This window comes from Choloepus didactylus, chromosome 24, assembly GCF_015220235.1.
Source record: "Choloepus didactylus isolate mChoDid1 chromosome 24, mChoDid1.pri, whole genome shotgun sequence".
Taxonomy (NCBI): Eukaryota; Metazoa; Chordata; class Mammalia; order Pilosa; family Megalonychidae; genus Choloepus; species Choloepus didactylus.
The window spans coordinates 4255582-4277279 of NC_051330.1; the positions used below are offsets into that span (position 1 = coordinate 4255582).

The following is a 21698-nucleotide window of genomic DNA, read 5'->3' on the forward strand; positions in this document are numbered from 1 at the left end:
TACCGAACTACAACTCCCGCGGGGCTCAGCGAATCACCGTAGCCATTTATGCCGGGGAACTACGTTTCCCGGCAGGCGTTGCGCGGGACGGGCCAGCGCGCAGGCGCACGCCGTCGCCCTCCGACTCTTCCCTCCCCGCTGCGGACCTCGGCGTCAGTTCCGGGCTGGAGTCACCTACGCCGAGGGGGACGGTTTCCTCTTAAAAGAGAAACGGCGGCGGAGCGCGCGAGGTGGGCCCCCCGTCTTCCCGTCGTCCTCCCGGCGTGCGCTTGAGGCCGCCGGAGGCGCAGGCGCAGTCGCGGTGTGGGCAGGGGCGGGAGCGGGGGCGCGCAGGTAAGGCGCTGGGGCCGGCGGTGGGGAAGGGTCGGAGCCGCGCGTTACGAGGGTTAAGTGGGGTGCGCCCTCCGGGTTCCCACCCCCGCAGTCCACCCTCCTATGGGAGCGCGCCCATGCAGGCCTGCGCACGACCCTCCCTCGCCCGCGCCCATAAACCGGTAGGCGGGACACCCCCTAGGATGAAATGGGGGTCCCCGGCCTCGCGCCCCAGGTGAGGTTCCCCGTCCCCCGGCTCCTGCGCCTGCCCTTCAGAGGGCTCGAGGGCCCGGGCCGCTGTCCTGACCGGGACCCTGCGCCCTGCCCCCCGCCCCGCGCGCAGAATTCCCACGCCTCGGCAGGGGGGCGTTTTGGGCCCCGGCGGCCCAGCGATCGGGGTGTTTCAGTCTAGCCGCGTCTCAGGAGCAGGACTGGGGGCTCGGAGGCGGGGAGGAGCCCCGGGACGGGTGGCCCAGCGGGCGCGCCTCCTCCCCCTGCAGACCCCGGCGCGCATGGCCTCCTCCCCGGCGGACGCGTCCCGCAGGCGGCGGGAGAAGCGGCGGCAGCTGGACGCGCGGCGCAGCAAGTGCCGCATCCGCCTGGGCGGCCACATGGAGCAGTGGTGCCTCCTCAAGGAGCGCCTGGGCTTCTCCCTGCACTCGCAGCTCGCCAAGTTCCTGCTGGACCGGTTAGGGGCGGGGCGGGGCGGGCGGGAGGCTGCTGGGGAGGCGGGGAAGGGGCAGCAGCAGCCCCCAGGCCTCCGCTCCGCAGGGTCAAGTCCTGGCCAGCTGCGCCTTCCAGCCCTCAGCTGTTTTTTGGGGGGGATGGGGAGGGACTTTCCAGCTCCCTGCTCCCCTCTTGTGGTCCCAGCGCTTAGGGACCCCTTAGGGCTGCCCCCTTACGTATGCAATGTCTAGGGCTGGGGGCCTTTGCAGACTGGCCCAAGCCTGATAGCCTCCTCTCGTGGCAGGTACAATTCTCCCGGCTGTGCGCTCTGTGCAGGTTGGTAGGGGATGGTGAGGGGTGGACGGGGTGGCAGCAGCCGCAGCCATGAGGAAGGGATGGGGCATAGGGGCTCAGTAACCAGAACGGGAAGGGAGGCCACAGGGAGTGGTGTGACCCCAAGGGGGAAGGGGCAGGAGAGCAGTGGGTGAGTTAGAGGCTGAGTGGGTGTGATGGGGACCGCCTGAGGGGAAAGGAGCAATGTCTTGGGACCCTTGTGGGTTCTGAGTTCTGGAGGATGATAAGTTGGATTTGCTCAGGGCGGCTGGAGGGACAGGGCTGTCTGAGTGTGACTCTCCAGGGCGAGAGGACCCCGCAGTCCCTCCTCACTGCCCTCCTCATCCCTCCAGGCACCGAGCCTTCGCCCCCCAAAGGTCTGCAGTACCTCGTGCTCCTGTCTCATGCTCACAGCCGAGAATGCAGCCTGGTGCCCGGACTGCGGGGTCCTGGGGGTCGAGATGGGGGGCTTGTGTGGGAGTGCTCAGCAGGCCACACCTTCTCCTGGGGACCCTCCTCAGCCCCCACACCTCCGAAGGTACCCAGGCCAGTCCCCCTCCGACGCTCTTCCCGGAGAAGCTGGTGTGCAGAGGCCAGGAGCGGGCAGGAGACTGCAGGTAGGTGGGGGAGAGAAGAGTTGGTGGAGGAAAGGGAGGAAAATATTTCCCATCTTCTGTAGCTCAGAACCCTCTCTCTGAAAAATGATCCTTTCTCAATGAAAATCCTGGGCCAACCATATCACAAACTATATTGTTAGGAATAAAGAGCAAAATGCAGAAGAGAATATATGGTCTGCTATCATTTGTGGAAAATAAAATAAGAGGAAAAAGAATGTGTAATCATACATACTTGTGAATGCATAAAATATGTTTGAAAGGGTGTGTAAGAAAGCAAGTTACTTGTGGGAAGAGCTGGTGGCTTGTGGACAGTGTTGGATAGGAAACTTCACTGTTTTTTGTTTTTTTTTTTCCCCATGAGAGTTTATTTGAGCAGTTGCCAGTTCATGAAATGTGCAGATTCCAAACCGCAAGTGGACAGGAGTTCCCCCAAGGGCATGGATGGGCATATTGTACTAAGCAATTTATCTGCTCCCCACCTTGTAAAGCCCGCTATATAAAACGGAAACTTAACACCAACCAATCAGAACATAGAGGTGAACAAATAGGTGAACATAGAGTGTAAACACTGATGCAAGTGAGGAAACATTCTTATTGGTTGACATTAAGTTTCTGTTTTGTATAGGGGGGTTTACAAAGTGGGGGGCACGTGGACATTGATTATATGGTATGCCCATCCATTCTGATAAGTTATTTCTACTGGACCAAAATTGGCTTATTCCCAGGTGTTACTCATCTGCAGTCCTGTAGGGTGCTTTCCGTCGTTTCATTTTCTTGGAAAGCAAGTGACCTGCAGGTGCTTTCCAAGAAATGGTGTACCTTTGTATACCTTTCTTTTTATTTTTGAACCGTGTGAATGTATCATCTTTTAAATTAAATTACCCCTCCATTCCAGTAGCCTGTGCCCCCACTTCCTCCTCCTCCCACCAAATCAGCCCATAGAGCTCTGTCTTCATTCCTTGAGCCAGAGTTCATTCCCCTTTGAATCCTGGCCCCATCAACAGGTTCGGGAGCTGAGCATGATGAGAAGACTCAGGAGACCAGTTTGCTCAGGTGAGATTTGTGGGGAGAGGCAGGATAGACCCGGGTGCACAGTGGGGGTGAGGGAGCAGGACCTCAGACTTGCCTTCTGTGGCCTGCAGGGGGGCGGAACCTCCTCTGGAGACCTCCCTGCTCCCAGGAGAGGAAGAGGAAGAAGATGAAGATGAAGAGGAGATGCTCAGTGATGCGAGCCCGTGGACCTACAGCTCCTCGGCAGATGAGCAAGTGGGGGCTGGAGAGGGATGCTGAGTAGAGCAGGAGGAGGGAGGATGCAGCTGGCTGGGGAATCCAGGATCTTGCGGGCTCGAGGGATGGGCTTGGTGGTGTTGGGAAGGCAGGGGGCACAGGGTGGGCTTTGGGGAAGGCAGTGAGCACTGAAGGCTTCAAACAGAGGTGGAAAGGGGTCAAGTCAGGCTCTGGGGAAGACAGGGCTGAAAGCAGGGCAGAACGGGGAGCCCGAGGTTGTTGTGGGGCAATTCCGAATAGGCCTGGGATCAGGGAGAAACTGGGCTGGTTTGCAGGCCTTGGGAACTAACGCCTTCTTCCTTTTGGTTCTCTCTTCAGCAGTGAGCCAGATGCCCCCAGACCTCCTCCTTCCTCTCTCACCCACTCACTTAAGGAGGGGGCGGCACCACCCACCCCCTCAGCTCTCCCCACTCCTCTTGCTGCAGCAGCCTCCTCAGTTTCCTCCTCGGGTTCTGGGGCTCCTCTGCCTGAGGAAGTCACTGTGCAGCCAGAGCTCAGCAGGACGCTTCAGGTGGTCCAGGAGCTGGAGCCCCAGGCCAGGTAACGTGCCCGCAGTGACAGAGAGGGCAGGGGAGGCCTGGCACGTGGCCCTTCCTCGAGGCCGTCTGCTCCCTCTTTGCTAACCACAGCCCTGGGAGTGAGGCCCAGTCAGCCCCTGCCCCGGCCTGGGATGAGGACACTGCACAGATCGGCCCCAAGAGAATTAGGTAGGACTGGGGGAGAAGGCGGGTGCTCTGGGGAGAGGGGTGACAGGAAGCGGGCAGAGGAGAGCTGGTGGGATGGCTCCTGCTTCCTCCCCATTCTCCCCCAGGAAAGCTGCCAAACGAGAGCTGCTGCCCTGCGACTTCCCAGGCTGCGGAAAGATCTTCTCCAACCGGCAGTATCTGAATGTGAGGGGCACCTGTCAGATTCTGGGTGGCAGGTGGGGGTGGGGGAGAGGGGAGAGGAGGGGGTAAGGGCTGAACGGAAAACTGAGGAAACGGAGTCTAAGATGTGGAGGGATTTAGAGCCAGAAAGAAGAGGGTTGGAGACGTTCAGAGCTTTTCTAAAGTTAATAATCAAATAGTTGTTTCACTAAACCAAATAGATGAGGTAGAAAAACTAAGCTTCAGCTGCACAGAGCCGCTGTCCACTGCTTATTACACAAAACCTCAGGGAATTATACCTGGAGACGGGACATTTATCGAGCTCTTGCGGTGTGTCACGGACTGTTGTAACCATCTGATGTGCATCAAGTTGTGTGATCCTGACAACATTCCTGGGCAACAGGTGCTGTTACTCCCATTTTACAGAAGAGAAAGTGAGGCACACAGAAAGCTCAAGCAACTTGTCCGAGGCTGCCAGCTAGAGGGTGGTAATGCTGGGATCCCAGGCCTTGTGGCCTAGCTCCAGAGACCACACTTAGGCCACGTCACCGTGCTGGCTCGACTGGATAGTTCTAGGGTGGGAAGGAGCCGGTACAGGGTCCTGTCCCAAATCTCCTTACGTGAGAAGCGTGAGGCACAGAAGGGGAGAGGATTGAGTGCTAGCCTCATACTCAGCCAGACCCCTGTGCAGGGCAGGCCTTGAGGCTAAACACTAGATCAGAGGGATGGTGAGTCCTGGGGGGGCAGCGTGGGAGAGAACACTGTGGAGAGAAGACAAACACGGGCAAATCGAGTGGAAAAGGGGGCAGCAGGGGGAGTCTGAGTGGCAGCGAGGTTTTAGGCAGAGAACATTCGGCAGGGGCAGGACAAATATCCCTTGAATTATGGAGGTTTAACTATGAAAATAAATGGGGTTATGGAGAAGAGGCAAGCCTGTGCACTTTATGAGCCAGCATGGGAAATCAGGCCAGGTAAAAGAGAAATCCTTCCCACATTGAGGAGTTCAGGCTGAAGAACCTAATACCCTTAAATGTGTTCTAGGCTGAGACTGTGTGTGTGTTTTCCAAAACAGATGTAAGGGAAAATAATGTAGTTGTATATCCGTGGTGAGCCATTAATAAACAGTAGGCTGTCTGGGAGATACTGTTGTACGTTAAGGCTGATACTGAAGAGGAAGATCATGCCCACCTGAAATGTGTTAGGTTTCCACCCCAGCAAATAGCAAATCCACGGTCAGGTGGACGGGGAGTGTCCCCCAGTGCAGTACTTTGCGTGGGGAACTGGGTAGTGCTGGGTTGGTGGTGTGGCAAGGAGTTGAGGTAGTAGAAGTCGACAGCACAGTCGGGTGAAGGGCAGAGTTGAGTGGCCAGGAAGAGAGGGGATTGGGATGCTTGTGCTGGAGGGGAGGAGCGGGCCTACACGACGGGAACTTCTGGCCGTGACAGGAAAATCTGCTGGGGTGTGGGTGGTGCAGGCCCAGGGCCCAGGGGCAAGGAGCCCACCTGGGAAGGCAGCCACCCTTTCCCCGCTTCTCCCCCACGACTTCTCTCTCCCTAGCATCACAGGAAGTACCAGCACATCCACCAGAAGTCCTTCTCCTGCCCAGAGCCAGCCTGTGGGAAGTCCTTCAACTTTAAGAAACACCTGAAGGAGCACGTGAAATTGCACAGTGGTGAGTGGTGCAGTTACCACCTCCAGCTCCCCTTGAGGGGGCCTGGGCATCTTGTTTGTTTACTCAGTCATCCTTTTCTCACTACGTGTTGACCACCTGCCTGATAGAGACTCTGCTTTAGTTATTAATACAGCATTAGCAAGCTGACAGAGTCCCTAACTCATGCAATTTCTGTTCTAGTGATACAGGGCTATGAAAAGTAAAGGCAGTGTAAGGGAGTAGAACGTGAGGGAAGGGTTGCTATTTTAGGAAGGGAAGGACCTTTGAACCCACTGAGGCACCAGGACCTGTGCTCATATAAGGGAAGATCAGGGGGGAAGGCCCTGGGGTGGAATCTGTGTGTTGTTTTTGAGGAATAGGTAGGAGGCCAGTGGGGTTAGAAAGGAAAGATGATGTCAGATAGCGATGGGGGGCCTTGGAGACCACCATTAGGATGGTTTGACTCTTACTCGGAGTGAGACGGGCACCACCGGAGGGTCTTGAGCAGTGGAGAGACATGGCCACTTAGAAGAATCGTGGTGGCTGCTGTGTGGAGATTAAATAGACTGCTGGGGGACAGGGGCTGCGCCTGGAGCTCAGCTATGAGGCAGCCGCTGAAATCCCGTGTGTGAGACGGTGGTGGCTCGGACTCCCTTGGTGGCAGTCAAGCTGGTGATAAGTGGCTGGAGGTTGGCTGGGGAGTGAAGGTGGACCCGGGAGCATTGCTGTTGGAGCCGGTGGATTGGCTGCGGTGGGAGAGGGAGAGAGGTCTCGGGTGACTGTGGATTCTAGCCCGTGCAAGCAGGCAGAGTCTGGGATTTGTTGAGAATGCGCAGGGAAGCAGGCTTGGAGAGAGGGAAACTTGATTTGAGATGTGCTTGCTAGATACCCCAGGAGCGCCCTCAGGTAGATTGTGAGTATGTGAGTCTGGAGTTCGGGGAGATGTTGGGCAAACGGTGTGAGTACGTGCAACACGAGCCCGTGGGTGGGGTGTGATGCCATGGAACCAGACGGGGGTCCCACAGGGAAGAGGGGTCACGTGGCCAGGCTGCAATTAGAGGGCAGCAGAGGAAGGGCAGTGGGGGTGGAACGGAGCCGAAGGAGAAGAGGGTGGGATTTGAGAAGCCAAATGAAGAAAGTGCCCCAGGAGGGGCCAGTAAGATGAGGATGAAAGGAGACCACTGCTGGGCAGGCCAATGTCTCCAGCTCCCGTCTCGAGGACAAGAGTGGCCGTCAAGTGGAAGGAGCCCAAGCCGGACTGGAGTGTGCTCCAGACACGTTAGAGTTGAGGATATGGAGACAGTGAGTATAGACGACTCATTGGAGTTTTGCTGTGAAGACGAGCAGAGAAGTGGGGTCTTAGCTGGAGGGGTGTTGGGTGGGGCACAGTGATGGGAGTGATCTCACAGAGAGGAAAGGCTTGCTGACACGGGGTGGTGGGGTATTTGCTGGAAGTCTCCTTGAGTTGGTAAGAAGAGGTGTGTTCCAGGGCACCGTGGAAGGTGGCCTCAAGGGATCGGTTTGAGTACTCACATATGGGTACAGATGCAAGCTGGCCGGTGGATTTGGTGGTGGGAAGATGTGGGAGTTCTGGTTTCTTTTTTTTCCTGGGTGACTTGAGAAACTAAGGTTACCAGCTGAATGAATGAGGATGGTGGGTGGGGGTGTTGGAGGCTTGTGGAGATAGAAAGTGGTGTGGAATGGCCTTTTAGACCCCAGAAGATGGGAGAGTGAATTATCCAGGGAAATGGAGAAGTGGGTAGGAGAGGGGCCTTGGGATCCATGGTGTGGTGTAAGGTGAGGCTGTGGGAAGGGCTGTGGGGTGTGAATCTGCTCGCCAACCCTTACTAGTATACACGTGTGGGTCTGGAACAGGCCATGAGGGTTGAAGAGTTGTGTTCAAACTGAGTTGGGATTCAGCCAGGCAGAAGGCGCAGGTGAACTGGCATGTGAGTGAAGGAATGGCTGTGAACACAGGCTGTGGAGACAGTTGGGTGAGGAGGGGAGAAGGAACGCTAGGAGGGTGGCACGGGATGGGGGAGGTGGTGGAGCTGGTGACTTGGTGGCCTGACAGTGACAGGATTATTGTGGGATGAGGTAGGGTGCCCCGGCTGAAGCTGGAATGCCTGCAATTGTGATTTCCGAGCTGTGCAGTGATGGGGGCGCTCAGGCCTGGTGACCCGGGAGTGGGGGCTTAGGGAGGGGTGTTAGGTTTGGTGGAGGAGGCCAGAGGACTGCAAAGCAGATGTTTGAGAAAGAAGCCAAGAGGAGGAATACTATGGCAGAGATGAGAGGGCCTGGGGTGCGAGTCATGTGGAGGGAGGGGTGATGAGGACTGAGGCAGACAGCGGCAGCCAGGGATGGGGGGTGGGGTGCGTGGTCTGATGAGCCCCCTGGGGGAGGCGGGCATCCACGGGAGTGGGCGGGCAGAGGTCTGCAGGGGGCATGAGGAGCAAGGATGCCCTGGAGCCCACGGAGCACAGGAGTCCCCGGCAGCCACCCGCAAGAGCTGCTGGAGATGCAGGCTCCTTAGGTGACAGGAAGGTGCTGTCAGAGCCGCAGGGAAGGGCACGGTCAAGGGATTTGGCGATGAGACCGGGAGTTCCGCGGGGCAGTGTGGAGCACTGGGGGAGAGTGGGAGAAAGGCCTCAATGGGGAGAAGGTTCCAGGTGCCAGGGAGTGGCCTTGGGACTTGCACTTCAGTCCTAGTTCCCATCCCTGTCTCCAGGCTTCTGCCACTGCCTGGTGCCTCCTGCTCACACGAGGACCCAGCCTCCATCCTTTGGGTCTTTGTGACAAGAGACCCGTTTTGGGGACCAGATGCGAGGAGGTGTCCCTCCCCTGGGAGTTCAGGGGCTCGGGCGGGGCTGGGAGTAACAATGGTGACTCTGAGGTGGAGTCACAGGCTCTGTTCCTACTTCCTCCGTGAGACGACAGCACAGCAGAGCCCAGGCGTCCTGACACCCAGTGCCGGGGCACTCCTGTGGGGCACTGCAGCCTGGGGATGGATGCTAGGGTGTCCCCTGTGTCCCCACAGACACCCGGGACTACATCTGTGAGTTCTGCGCTCGGTCCTTCCGAACCAGCAGCAACCTCATCATCCACCGGCGCATCCACACTGGAGAGAAACCGCTGCAGTGAGTGCCTGGGGAGGGGTGGAGGGGTCTCGGGGCCAGCGGGGACGGGGAAGGGGGGAGGCAGGCAGGACATGGGGGTCCCAGGGAGCTGGAGGGGCCCCCGGTGGCAAGTCAGGATGGGTTGAGGCCCTTTCCTTGCCCTCCTCTGCCCCCTGGCTCCAGGTGCGAGATCTGCGGGTTCACCTGCCGCCAGAAAGCCTCCCTGAACTGGCACCGGCGCAAGCACGCAGAGACTGCGGCTGCTTTGCGTTTCCCCTGCGAGTTCTGCGGCAAGCGCTTCGAGAAGCCGGACAGTGTTGCAGCCCACCGCAGCAAAAGCCACCCAGCCCTGCTCCCAGTCTCCCAAGACTCACCTGGCTCCTTGGAGCCCTGTCGTAGCATCTCTGTCCCTGAGCCCCTGGGGTCCGGTGAGGCCCCGGCTGCTGCCCCGCTGGGGTCTGGGCCCTCCCCATCCCCTCAGGCTCTGACTCCGCTACCTCAGAAATAAGCTCTCAGGCTTCAGGGAGCCAGACCCCAGGCCCAGAAAATAGTGAGGAGGAGAGTGGCTGGAGGAGAAAGGCCAGGTGCTTAGGGTCCCCAGGAACTAGGGCTACGAAAAGTTGGACGGGGATCTAGGGGAGCCAGACTACCTTAGTCTTTCTAAAGGACAGAATAAACAGCGTATTTTTATTCAGAGTGCATATGTGAGAAGAGTGAGTGTTCCGGCACCTGACGTGGAGAATTCTTGCTTCCTTTGAAAGCAGACTCTGCCAGAATGTGCTGGAGTGCAGTGGAGAAGCAGGCCCCGTTCCTCTCCCTGCAAGCCCCCTGCCCACTCCCACCTGCCCTGAAGGCTGCAGCTGCTTTTGAGACTCTGGCACTTTGCAGCCCTTTCACGAGGGGTGTCACCCCCACCCTTGTGCTGAAGTGGGGCAGGCTGACAGCTGGTCAGAGACGGTCTAGAGCAGGAATACAGGGCTTCATGTGTAGTTGCCATTAACTGAGAAAACCACGTGTAAGCCCCGAAGAGTCTTGCCATCCGCTGCAGAAACGAGAGGTTCTCCACTCAAGGAGATGATTGCGCTGCCTTCGGAGAGAGAGAGACTTCAGAACTGTGAAAGGGGCTGGCTCACATCACTCTCAAAGCCTGTGAAGTCCATTTCAGCACAAGGTTTCACAAAGGAGGCTGTTGGCATCAGGAATCAAAGCAAACAACTTTATTTCACCATTCATAACCAGAGTTGCTAGCTAATTCCAGGGGATTTGCTACTCTGCCTTCTCCCCTTGGTGGAACCCCTGCAGCCTCAGTCTCCCCATGAGTAGAGACCCTGGCTCCAAGCTTCAGTTGGAAATAACACTCTGGTGCTCCACTGGGGAGTGCCCAGCTTTCTGGACCAAATGGGTTTAGCCCCAGGCCCAGGGGAAGGTCCCCCATCTGGCTGGGGAACTCTCCTGAGACATCTCCATCAGCTTCATCAGGCCTGGCCCTGGGGCAGGTGGGCAGGCTATGCCGAGCCCCCTACCCTGCAATGCACCTTCACAGCCAGGCCATCTGTCAGACACAGGCTGGACACTTTCATACCTGCAGAGTTCTTTCACCAAAGAGCTCTCATCATCTCTTTCTCTTCTCCCTCCTAAATTCTCACCAGCACCCACATCTTTTTTTTTTCCCCTGAAAAAGCAGAGAGACTAAAAGTCAAGTGGAACCAAAAGGACCACAGGACTGGTGGGATGTAACTTAGATGCCACATTTGTGATCATTACCTGAAAAGAACAGCAAAGGAAGCAGGGGAAGGAGAGAAAGGAGATGTAGGCTGGGGTAAGGAGAGAGAAGACAGAACTCAAAGTGGAAAAGCACTGGTGAGCTCTGCAGAGCTGGGACAGGATCAGTACCTGGGTCCTCTTAAATGTGTAGGGTCTGGGAGGTTTTCCTTTGCACTTTTGGAGGGAGAGAAGCAGGGAGATGGAAGGATTAAGAACAAGAAAAGAGCTGAAAGGAAGTACTCCTAGGGATGCAACAAGAGGCCCGGTGAATAGCCAACAATAAAAGTAAATGGTCACAGCAAACAGGAGGGAAGGTAGCACCACTCCATCATTCCCCAGCCCTCCTCCCAACGTCCCTAGAAGGATCTGGGATGCTTGCCCAGCCTCCCCCCCCCCCCCCCGGAGGCAGAAGCCACTTAGCAAGTCTCCCCCAAGTGGGACACAAGGCGCTCCGGTTTTTCCTGTCCGGCCTCCCCCAAAAAGACGAGGGCGGTGCCTGCGGGGCCGAGGTTCACCGCGGCCTGTGTGGCCGCGACGGCGCGGGCCCGCGTGTGCGCCCGCTGGTGCTGCGACAGCGAGCGGCTGTGGCTGAAGCATTTGCCGCACTCGGCGCACTCGGCCGGCCGCTCGCCCAGGTGCGTCTTGCGGTGCAGCGCCAGCTTGGAGCCGACGCCGAACGCCTTGCCACACTCGGGGCACTTGTGCGGCTTGTGGCCGGCGTGGTTGCGCCGGTGCACGTTGAGGTTGGACACGCAGGTGAAGTGCTTGCCGCACTGCTCGCAGCGATACGGCTTCTCGCCCGTGTGCGTGCGCCGGTGCTTGGTGAGGTCCGAGCGGTCGCTGAAGCGACGGCCACACTCGGGGCACGGGAAGGGCCGCTCGCCCGTGTGGATGCGCTGGTGCACCACCAGGTCGGAGCGCTGCCCGAAGCCCTTGCCGCAAGTGGCGCACGCGTGCGGCCGCTCGCCCTGGTGGCTGCGCCGGTGGCGCAGCAGCGTGGAGCTCTCGCTGAAGCAGCGGCCGCAGTCGCCGCACGCGTACGGCTTCTCCCCGGTGTGCGTGCGCTGGTGGCGGACCAAAGTGGCGCTCTCCAGAAAGCCCTTCCCGCACTCGGGGCACTTGAAGGGCTTCTCGCCCGAGTGCGTCTGCAGGTGTCGCGTCAGCGTCGAGCTCTTGCCGAAGGTCTTGCCGCACACGCCGCACTGGTGCGCGTCGGTGGCCAGCGGCTGCGGAGGCGGCGGGACGGGGGAGCCGGAGCCGGAGCTCGGGGCTGCGTGGACGCGTGCATGGCCGCGCAGTCCCGCGCCGCTGCGGAAGGCCCGCGGGCACTCGGCACAGCGGTAGCGGTGGGCGGCGGGGGCTCCGGGAGGGTGGGCCCGCGCCTGGTGGAAGCGCAGGGCGCTGTGGCGGAAGGCGCGGGCGCACAGCGGGCATCGGCGGGGCCGCTCGGGGGGGTGCCGGCGGCGGCGGTGCAGCAGCAGCGCCGGGAGGTGAGCGAAGCGGCGGCCGCACACGCGGCAGGAGCAGCCGCGGCCTCGCCGCCGGTGCGCGCCCTGATGCAGGTCGAGGCCGCCGCTGTGGCGGAAGCTCTGGCCGCACTCGCTGCAGATGTAGAGGGTCTCGCCCGCGTGGGTTCGCCGGTGCGCGCGGAGGTCGGTGGCCCGCGCGCAGCGTTCGCCGCAGTCGAGGCAGCGGAAGCGGCCGTCGCCGCCGTGGGCGCGCTCGTGCCGCAGCAGCACCGAGCTGTAGCGGAAGCTCTTGCCGCACTGGCTGCACGCGTAGGGCCTCCCGGCGGCCGCCGCCAACATGGCGAGGGCCGCGCAGGAAAGGAAACCTGCCGCTCACTCTTCGGACTGCGGGTAACTTTCAGCTTTCTTCGGGCCTGGGTGGGGATCGGCTGTGGAGGGAAGAGCAGGAGGCCTGGAAAACTGATCTGCGGATTCCCGGGTTCGTGCCGTCAAGGGCAGGTGCCGAGGCTGTTCCGTTGGGGAGCTGCCGCGGGGCTTCTGCACCGTGAGCCCTGTGGGGAGAGGGTCACGCTGAGTCCCAGTAAGGGCTACACACGCACTGGTGAGTGGGGAGCGCGGACTCCCTTCAAGAGGAGTTGAAACCCCTCCATTGAGAGTGGAGCCAGCTGGAGGTGCGGGAGGGACAGACTGCAGCTGTACTGGAGAAAAGGTGGACTCAAGGGGCAGCCTTCACCCAGTGCAGGAACTGCTAGCACTGTGCAGAATTGCCCACCCTCTTCTCCGGCTGTGAGCCACAGGTCCTGCTTGGAGACGCATGAGGAAACCAACAAGGAGGGGCCACGCCTATACCTTCCCCCCAGACCTAGGTTTCTTGGGTCAGCAAGGTGAACCCCACCATGCCTGGGCTGGAAGGACAAGGAGGGCAATGAGATGAAGCCCAAACTGGGCCCCCCAAACTGATGTTACTGGAAGGGGATGGGTTCTGGCTGGGCAAGGGAGAGTATCTGAGAAGCCCCAGTGCATTCCTCTTTGGCTTTGGAAGGAAACGCTAAGCAATTGCCCCACACTAGTACACAGCCCTAAACTTTCCTTCAGAAAGCAACTCAGGACCTGGGAAAGAGGTGGGAAGGCTGCATGTATAATTCACAAAGAGTATTATCAAAAGTTGATGCCATTATCCAAAAACTGTTTTTCACATTTTTAGGGAAGGCTGGGGAGAAGAGGTATGCCTTCTAATTCTCAGGGTATTCCAGCTGTTTGATGAACATTCTGCAGACTTTTCTCACTGCCCCAGCTCCAGGGATCTGTGATCTGGGAGTGGGAGAGAAGCCTCTTTATGGGGAACAAATCTGCTCTCTTATGGTTATCTCAAATGGTATCCCTGAAATCCTTCTGGCAGGTTGCTCCAGGTAGCTGCCTAGAAGCAGGATCAGCCTTTGTCCAAGTGCACAGAACCTCCCGCGCCCTCCAGATAGAGCACAGACAGGGCTGTCCTCCTCATCCTGGCTGGGCTCACCACTGCCTGTTATCCCCCAGGCCTCAGGGATCTAACCCCAGCCCAGGTCAGTGGGACACTGGGGGTTATGTACAGTCGTGGTTCAGTAGGGCCCTGTATCACCCAACAGATGGGAGAGAGGAAGCAGATGGAAATTGATTATAAATACCCAGGTCCCATGGAGGAGGTCCTCATTTTTTGGCTGCAAATAGGGTCAACTGAAAAAAAAAAAAAAAAGCCTTATAAAGTACAGGCCTGCAGAGGTGAGGCCAGGAGCTTCTGCTTCCTTCCATGCTGGGGAGGCGTGGCCAACGCGGGAGGTCCTGCTTTCCTGTGTGTGGAGCTGCCGAGCCCCGCAGGAGTGACAGAAACGGGGAAAACGTGAACTCAAACCGAGCTGAGTGGAGAGAGGCAAGGAGAGAAAGAAGAGGGGAAGCTTTCCTGGAGGAGGGTTTTGGAGGAGGATTTTTTCTATTTTAATGGACATTTTCAAATATTAAAAAAACTAGTGAAAATAGTATCATGAATCATATATCTGCAATATTTATCAAAATTTGACCATTCTTGTTTCGTATATGAAACCTACTCCCCCCCCCCCTTTTTTTTTTGCCTGGAGTATTTTAAATCTTCCAAACATCTTATTCAAAGAGGATAAAGTTTAAGATAAATTTGAAAGCAGACACAGGAACCCCTCTGCAAACCTGAGAACAGACTTTAGATGGAGCCCCTCAGTCCTTCCAGAGGGCTTTTAACCAGCACACCTGTCCTGCTCACTGTACCCGAACGTGGGGTCAGCTCACTGCTGCACAGCAGCTGCTGGTAAAGAGAAGGTCTGTCCTAATGTAAGTAAAACCTTCCCTGCAGACTCGGTGGCTGATTCCATATGTCAAAGGGAGCAATGCCTCTGTCCCTGTGATGTTCCTTACGTCAGGGGGTCTCCGGGAACCATGGCACCTGTCAGGCTCTGTTTCCGGAAGCCTGCCATCTCCCAGACCACTGCCTCACAGGGCACATGCCCAAGGAAGGTGAAACAAGCATGCAAACAAAAACGTCCACATGTGAATGTCATATAAACGAAGATACCATGTTCCTCCATTGCGGATGTGGAGTTACAGAGATCCTGGTGTAGGGTGCTGGTTGTTTTGGTTCTGCAGTGCCAGGGCATGTCCTTCAAGTCTTACCCCATGCTGACGCTCACCCAGGGAGCACGGGGTCTGTGCCCAGGGGGGATATCTGAAAGAAAAAAAAAATTACTATTTAAAAAAAAAAAGGAAAAAAGATCTCTAGATAGCCTTAGCCACCACTCTCCTGATTAAGTGTGAGTTTTGAGGTTACTATATACTTTGGGAAAAAAGGATAAGAAAGGCTCTGAAAAAGAGAAAGGGGTGATTATGTGTGAATTGGTGAAAAGTCTAACTGTTGACTACATTAAGATATTTTAGTGCTTTTAAAACATTTAGTGCTTACAAATATGATACATATAACTAAAAATCAGGTACCAAGAAGATAAATGAACAGAAACATTAACATTCACAATAGATTAAAAATAAAGTTCTGAGTTACATGTATAGGTTTTTTTTTCTTAATATTACAGGTAATACATATGTGCCGGTTTGAATGTATTTTGTCCCCCAAACGCCATTATCTTTGATGTAGTCTTGTGGGACAGACTTTTGGTGCTGGTTAGATTTGCTTGGAATGTGCCCCACCCAGCTGTGGGTGGTGACTTTGGTGGGATACTCCCATGGAGGTGTGACCCCACCCATTCAGGGTGGGCCTTGATCAGTGGAGCCATATAAAACATGCTGACTCAAAGAGACTGAAGGAGTGCAGCTGGGAGTGATGTTTTGAAGAGAAGCAAGCTTGCTAGAAAGGAACGTCCTGGGAGAAAGCCATTTTGAGGCCGGAGCTTTGGAGCAGATGCCAGCTGCCTTCCTAGCTAACAGAGGTTTTCCGGAGGCCATTGCCCATCCTCCGGTGAGGGTACCCGAGTGCTGATGTGTTACCTTGGATGCTTTGTGGCCTTAAGACTGTAATTGTAAATAAACCCCCGTTTTATAAAAGCCTATCCATCTCTGGTGTTTTGCATTCTGCAGCATTAGCAACCTAAAACAGATTTTGGTACCAGGAGTGGGGTGCTTTTGCTGCTGAGTTTGCAAATACCAAACATGCTGGAACGGCTTTTTAAATGGATAAGGGGAAGACTCTGGAGGAATTGTGAGGAGCTTGATAGAAAAGGCCTAAACTGCTTTAAAGAGACTGTTTGTGGAAATACGGACTCTAAAGATACTTCTGATGAGGCCTTGAACAGAGATGATCAATGTGTTGTTGTGAACTGGAAGAAAGGCGAACCTTGTTTTAAAGTGGCAGAGAATTTGGCAAAATTGAGTCCTGGTGTCAGATGGAAGAATTTAAAAGTGACAAACTGGAATACTTAGCTGAGGAGATCTCCAGACTACCTGTGGAGGATATATCCTGGCTTCTTGCAGCTTATAGTAAAATGCGAGCAGAGAGAGATAAACTTAGAACTGAACTCTTGGGTTCCAAGAAACCAGAAACTGATGGCTTGGAAAATTACAGGCTTCCAGGGGGTGGAATCCCAGAAGCTACAGCCCAACGTGAGGATGGAACCAAACATGGAACCCAGCCGCCATTTCAGTACAAGCCAAGATTGGAAAAGGAGTTAAGCAGAAAGGATTTGTGGAAAATCCTATTGTCTGATGGCTTTGACCCCTGCATGCTTCATGCAAAGCCAACAGAATTTTTGCGAGATCTTTATAGACGGAGCCATTGCCGGTCTGGACTGGAGGAGACAGACAAGGAAAAAATTAAAGGAAAAATCTCTTCAAAGACAGAGCCATGGAGGTTGAGGTCTGGAGTCAAGAGGTTTAGGGCTGGGAGAGCGGAGCAGCCCACATGCATGGAAAGGGTGAGTTTGCCCTGGAGGTCGAGGGCGGGCTTTCCGCCTCGATGCTCTGGAAGAGTTTTGCTACCTCAGGTCCCAAAGAGGGTGGAGCACATTTCCAGGGAATTGGGGAGAGCCTGGCTGCCACCACACTGTTCTGAAGGGGTTGAGCGTGTGCCCCGGAGATGGAAGGGAATCCGGGAGCTGCCCCGATGTTTGAGGAGGGTGGGGCCGAGAAGGTGGTCTCCCCAATGTATGGAAATGTTGGAGCACTTACCTAAGCGTTTGGAGAGGAAAGGGCTGCCAGAAAGGCCCTTGGGAAGGGTTAGACTCCCGCTCTCTCAAGCCCCAAGGATGCAATGTCGTTCTGTAAATGACTCTCAGACTTTGAAATCTAATGGAGTTTGTCCTGCGGGTTTTAGGAACTGTTTTGGTCCTGTTAACCCTGCTTTCCTTACTCTTTCTCCTTATGGCAATGGGAATGTTTATCCTGTGAATGTCCCTCCTTTATATATTGGAAGCATATAACTTGTTCTAAGTCCACAGATCCAAGCTAAAGGAAAAGTATGCCTTAGGACTGACCACGCCTGTATTTGATTTTGATGGGATTTTGTACTTAACTTTTGTTACTGAAATGGTTTAAGTTTTTGTGATATTGTGATGAAATGAATGTATTTTGTATTTGCAAAGAGTATGTTTTTCTGGGGTCCAGGGGGTGGAATGTGCCGGTTTGAATGTATTATGTCCCCCAGAAAAAGCCATATTCTTTGATGCAATCTTGTGGGGCAAGCATAATAGTGGGGATTAAGTTGGACTGTTTGGATTAGGTTGTTTGAATGGAGATGTGTCCCACCCAGCTGTGGGTGGTGACTCTAGTGGGATACTCCCATGGAGGTGTGACCCCACCCATTCAGGGTGGGCCTTGATCAGTGGAGCCATATAAAACATGCTGACTCAAAGAGACTGAACGGAGTGCAGCTGTGAGTGACGTTTTGAAGAGAAGCAAGCTTGCTAGAGAGGAACATCCTGGGAGAAAGCCATTTTGAAACCAGAACTTAGGAGCAGATGCCAGCCACGTGCCTTCCCAGCTAACAGAAGTTTTCCGGACGCCATTGGCCATCCTCCAGTGAAGGTACCCGATTATTGATGTGTTACCTTGGACACTTTATGGCCTTAAGACTGTAACTGTATAGCCAAATAAACCCCCTTTTTATAAAAACCAATCCATCTCTGGTGTTTTGCATTCCGCAGCATTAGCAAACTAAAACAACATACCATATAATTGATCACAAATTATGCATGAAGAGTGTTGGAATTCATCAGGATTAGCACATTAGCTAACAATCTTTTGGTGAGAACCGGGTGTGTGCTTTCCCTTCTGGGTTGTCTCCTTCAGTGAGAATAGAGAAAGACTTATCTTCCCTGGTTACCTGTTCTGCCATGCCAGCATTTCTGGGGTGGGGTGAGGGACCCCAGAAGGACTGGATTCCTGCGAGGTGACAGTCCCGTGATTCCTCAGTCTGGAAGCTGGAGTTGGATAATACTTGTGGGGGTTGAGGGGAACTGCTGTAGTAGCCACAAACCTCATATGGTGACTCAGCACCTGAAACGTGGCTGGTTCAAACTCAGATGTGCAGTGAGAGCCAGATACACTCCCGATGTCAAGGACTTAGTATGGGGGGGAGGCTGCAAATATGTCATAATGTTTTGTGTCGATTCTATGTGGAAATTATAATATTTTGATATATTGGGTTACAATGTGTTTTTAAAATTCATCTCAGCTGGTTGTAAATGAATTTAGGATGACCAGTGTGGCTCACATTGCATTTCTATTGGCCAGTGCTGGACCACATGATCTTTCTAGGAGAGGCTGGCCTGCCTCAAGGTCCCTGGAGGGCTTTTCCCTGGGAAGAGGTCGCTGACCCCTCCTGACCCTCAGGTCTTCCAGACGCAAGGCGGGGAGTCATTCATCTCCCAGCCTCAGCCCCTGGCCCACCGCAGGGCTGTGCTTCTGTACAGACCCGGCCGGGGCGGTCTGCAGCTCACTGCACCCTCTCTCACCGCTACCCTCGCCCCACCGCAGCCCCAGGGGGGCCCAGAGACGGTCTCCAGGACTCGGCGACGCCCCGACACACCCCTGGAATCCAGACCAGGAGAGGGGCACATGATCCGCTCGCCACTCTCGGGGGGCTGATGGAGGCTGGGGAGGAACGTTCACCTGATCCTCTGGACCCCGCTTTGGAAACTTTCAGTGGGAAAACCCCTTCCCTGCTTCTCTTAAGAGTTCTGCTTCAATGTCCCCCCACCAGAGAGGCCCCATGGGTGCTCTACACCTTCAGCTCCTACTCCGCTTTTTTCCGGAATTAGTGAAAGTAACAGGGAACAGCGACTCCCATCCACTCAGGAAAGGTGTCAGCATCTTTTCTGGGAGGTGAAGATGGGGTCACCAGTGGAATCCATAGCACCCAAAGGGCCACTTCCTCCTTCCCACTCATAGAAATAACGCCCAGTGCTTCAAAAGAAATCGCTCCTTCCAGCTGCAGATAGTGTGACATATGGGACCAGGTGGAAGTATGGGAGTGACAGCTCCCTCCCGATCCCAAGTGCCCAAGCCTGATCACGATCCAAATATATTCTTTTGGAAGATCTGGCTTCACAAGGATTTTTCTGTGAAATCTGGGAAGCGTGGACATGTGTATATAAGGAGGGAGGGAGGGAACACACACATTAGGTCATTTATCCTCTTTTGACACTCGTACTCAGAGTGATTAAAGCATCCCAGAACTGGGATGGGGGAAGAGACCTTAGGGTCTTTTGCACCCTCCCTGGGCCTAACAAAGAGCTGGGAACATATAAAGCACTCAATTTTTAAAATATCATGTGTTAGTCTGGAATACAATTCTACCAAGTGTTAAGACAGGGCTTCTTTCTAGTCTTTTATCCTGCACAGCCCTATGCAAAGACTAAATTTCATTTACCAGTAGGGACTGTAACGTGCATAAGGAACTAGAAAGAGGAGCATTCAGATTCCAGTGCTGCCACCACCAGCTGTGTAACCCCGAACAGGGGATTTTAGGGCACCTGACCCTAGCAAAAGCCTGGGAGGGAAGCTATTATAATGCTTCTTATGAAAACTGGGAAGGTCAAAACATTTGTGAGTCTGAGACTGCAGTTGCTGAGTGCTTAGGATTTACTCTCCCCAGGCCGGGCTCTCCAAAGAGGGTCCCTGAATAAGGGGCTGGGGTCCTACCCCCACCCCAAGGACCCTTCCCAGTCCTTTCCCCGCCCTCTCCACAAGAATCCTCCTTCACACGGCTTCTTCACGCGTGGGCCCTCCGAAGTCCCACCGCTGCCCACGATGAACTCCGAGAGGAAGCAGGGAAGTTGGTTACTCATTTTTAGTACCTGCTACTTCAAAAGCTATTCGAGGAACGCCAAACCTCAGCAGGTCTTCCTCCTCCCCTCCCGCATCGCAGCCAATCCCCGGGCGCCTCGGTCAGCGCGCGTCACGAGTTGCTGGGCAGACTCTCCTTGGTCTAGCCTCCGCCCACCCTCCGTCCCATCCCGGAACGTTGACCTTCGGGCCGGCCCACCCAGAGGACGAGACAGGGCGCCTAAAACTTGGTGGGGAGTGGGAGTCGAGCGACGACCGAGCCGCTCGCTGCCCCGGCCCCGAAGATGACCCGGCGGAGGAGGGGCGGCGGCCAGCAAACATGGAGGCCAGGCGAGGACAGGCAGAGGGCAAGGCCTGGGAGGGGGAGGAGGCCGCGCCGCGGCCCGGGCGTGCGCCGGCCAATCGGACGCGCCGCCGCGCCGCTACGTCACCCGTTGCCAGGGCGGCGCTCCCGACAGCGGCAGACGCCAGCCGCCTGAGGCGGAGGGGAGAAGCCGGGCGGCAGTTGGGAACCGCTGGCCCTGCGCCACCCCTACCCTCCCGTCCCCTTCGCTGCCGCGCCGCCGGCAGCCGGCCGAGGCTCGGTCCCCTCACCGGTCGCCGGCCGACTCTTCAGACACCGCGCGGCTCCCACTCAGCGGGCTTGCCGACCCCCGCCTCCCGGACTGCAGGACTGGGGCGAGGAAGGGAGGAGGGGAGGGCGGTGCGAGCGGCCGCGGAACCCGGGGAGCGAGGGGAGGCGCCTGAGCGTCCGGCGCCTCGGGAGAGGGGGTCACTCTCCAGGCCTCCGCTAGCCCGCTGGCCAATGGCCGGCCTCGCGCAGTGGCGCGTCACCAGTTGCTGGGAGGACCGAGAGGCGTTCGCGCGCTCGGGAGGACCGGTGGGGCTGAGTCCCGTGGCAGAGGCTCCGCCTTCTTTCCAGTATTAACCAATCCCTGCCCCCTGTTTTGGCCGCATTCCCGCCCCCGGGTCTTCCTGTCCAATCAGGAAGAGGCGCCGAGCCCGCGCAGAGCTTCAGCCTGGAGGCGGGCAGCGGGGATCCATTTCCTCGGTTTCCGGCTGGCGCGGCCCGCGGGGCTTGGGATGGCTGTCTCGGTGAGAGCTGTTCCTGGGGTAGCCTGGAGCCCCGCGCGACCCGGCCCCAGACGCTCCAGCAGCAAATGAGTGAACACTAGGGAGCAGACTTGACGGCTACTAACTCGTTTAATCCTGTCCGCAGACCTGCCGGAGGCATTTTCTTAGTATTTCAAGAATGATCACCCCAAGGTTGCACCGCCGGTGGTAGGATATTCCTGAGCTGCTTGTCCTGCAGCCTCTCTGGGAGCTTGCTGGGTAGTTTTTCTGTCCACGTTGAAACCCCAGTGTCCGCTTCCACTGAGAGGTGCGGCGAGTCGTTCTCCCGAAGGGCGTCGTGGAGTGTGACAGCCCCCTCTTCGGTGTCGCCCATTGTGGGAACAGACTCCACGCGACGGCCCCCAGGACTCTAATTTACCTGCTCTAACCTTCCTTTCCAAGACGCTTCGTACCACTTAGCCTGTTACACGTGCAGAACTCCTGCCCCACCGCTCTGCCCAGGGATCCGCTGGATCAGTGGACACCTGAGCCTCTAATGCCCTTTCCTCCTTCTCTGTTTTAATCCCCTCCATTCTTAAGGCTTATGCTAATGCCGTCTCCACAAAGCCCTGCCTGAACGCCGGTCCATGGCCTCAGCCCGGGAGATGCAGCATGCTGTAACGCAGCCCCCTGCACGTTGCTGGGTGGGTGAACCCTTCTCCCCTTAGTTTAGTGGACCGGACTCAGCTTACCCATGACTGATTCCCGGA

At 56.3% G+C, this 21698-nt stretch overlaps 2 protein-coding genes across 10 annotated transcripts; one reads left to right on the forward strand and one right to left on the reverse strand.

Moving 5' to 3' along the window:
• The first annotated feature begins 119 nt into the window (after positions 1-119).
• ZNF692 (zinc finger protein 692) lies at positions 120-9547 on the forward strand. 5 transcript variants are annotated; one of them, XM_037817694.1, is made up of 12 exons: positions 120-230; positions 813-1000; positions 1283-1314; positions 1665-1928; positions 2933-2981; positions 3071-3190; positions 3534-3755; positions 3845-3922; positions 4027-4105; positions 5639-5753; positions 8770-8869; positions 9032-9547. In XM_037817694.1, the coding sequence occupies exons 2-12, from the start codon at positions 825-827 to the stop codon at positions 9354-9356; spliced, it is 1560 nt and encodes a 519-aa protein (XP_037673622.1). In that variant the 5' UTR covers positions 120-230; positions 813-824; the 3' UTR covers positions 9357-9547. The 5 variants fall into 5 exon arrangements, with proteins under 5 accessions (XP_037673622.1, XP_037673623.1, XP_037673621.1 ...); XM_037817695.1 differs by having other exon boundaries at positions 137-333; positions 3537-3755; XM_037817693.1 differs by having other exon boundaries at positions 138-333.
• Positions 9548-11016: 1469 nt separating this feature from the next.
• On the reverse strand, positions 11017-20668 carry ZNF672 (zinc finger protein 672). Of its 5 annotated transcripts, none has more exons than XM_037817700.1 (3): positions 20470-20665; positions 14758-14809; positions 11017-12632 (listed from the first exon to the last, which is right to left on the reverse strand). In XM_037817700.1, the coding sequence occupies exon 3, from the start codon at positions 12418-12420 to the stop codon at positions 11029-11031; it is 1392 nt and encodes a 463-aa protein (XP_037673628.1). In that variant the 5' UTR covers positions 12421-12632; positions 14758-14809; positions 20470-20665; the 3' UTR covers positions 11017-11028. The 5 variants fall into 5 exon arrangements, 4 of the variants coding, with proteins under 4 accessions (XP_037673628.1, XP_037673626.1, XP_037673627.1 ...); XM_037817698.1 differs by having other exon boundaries at positions 14660-14809; XM_037817699.1 differs by lacking the exon at positions 20470-20665 and adding an exon at positions 19887-20412 and having other exon boundaries at positions 14660-14809.
• Positions 20669-21698: the final 1030 nt, after the last annotated feature.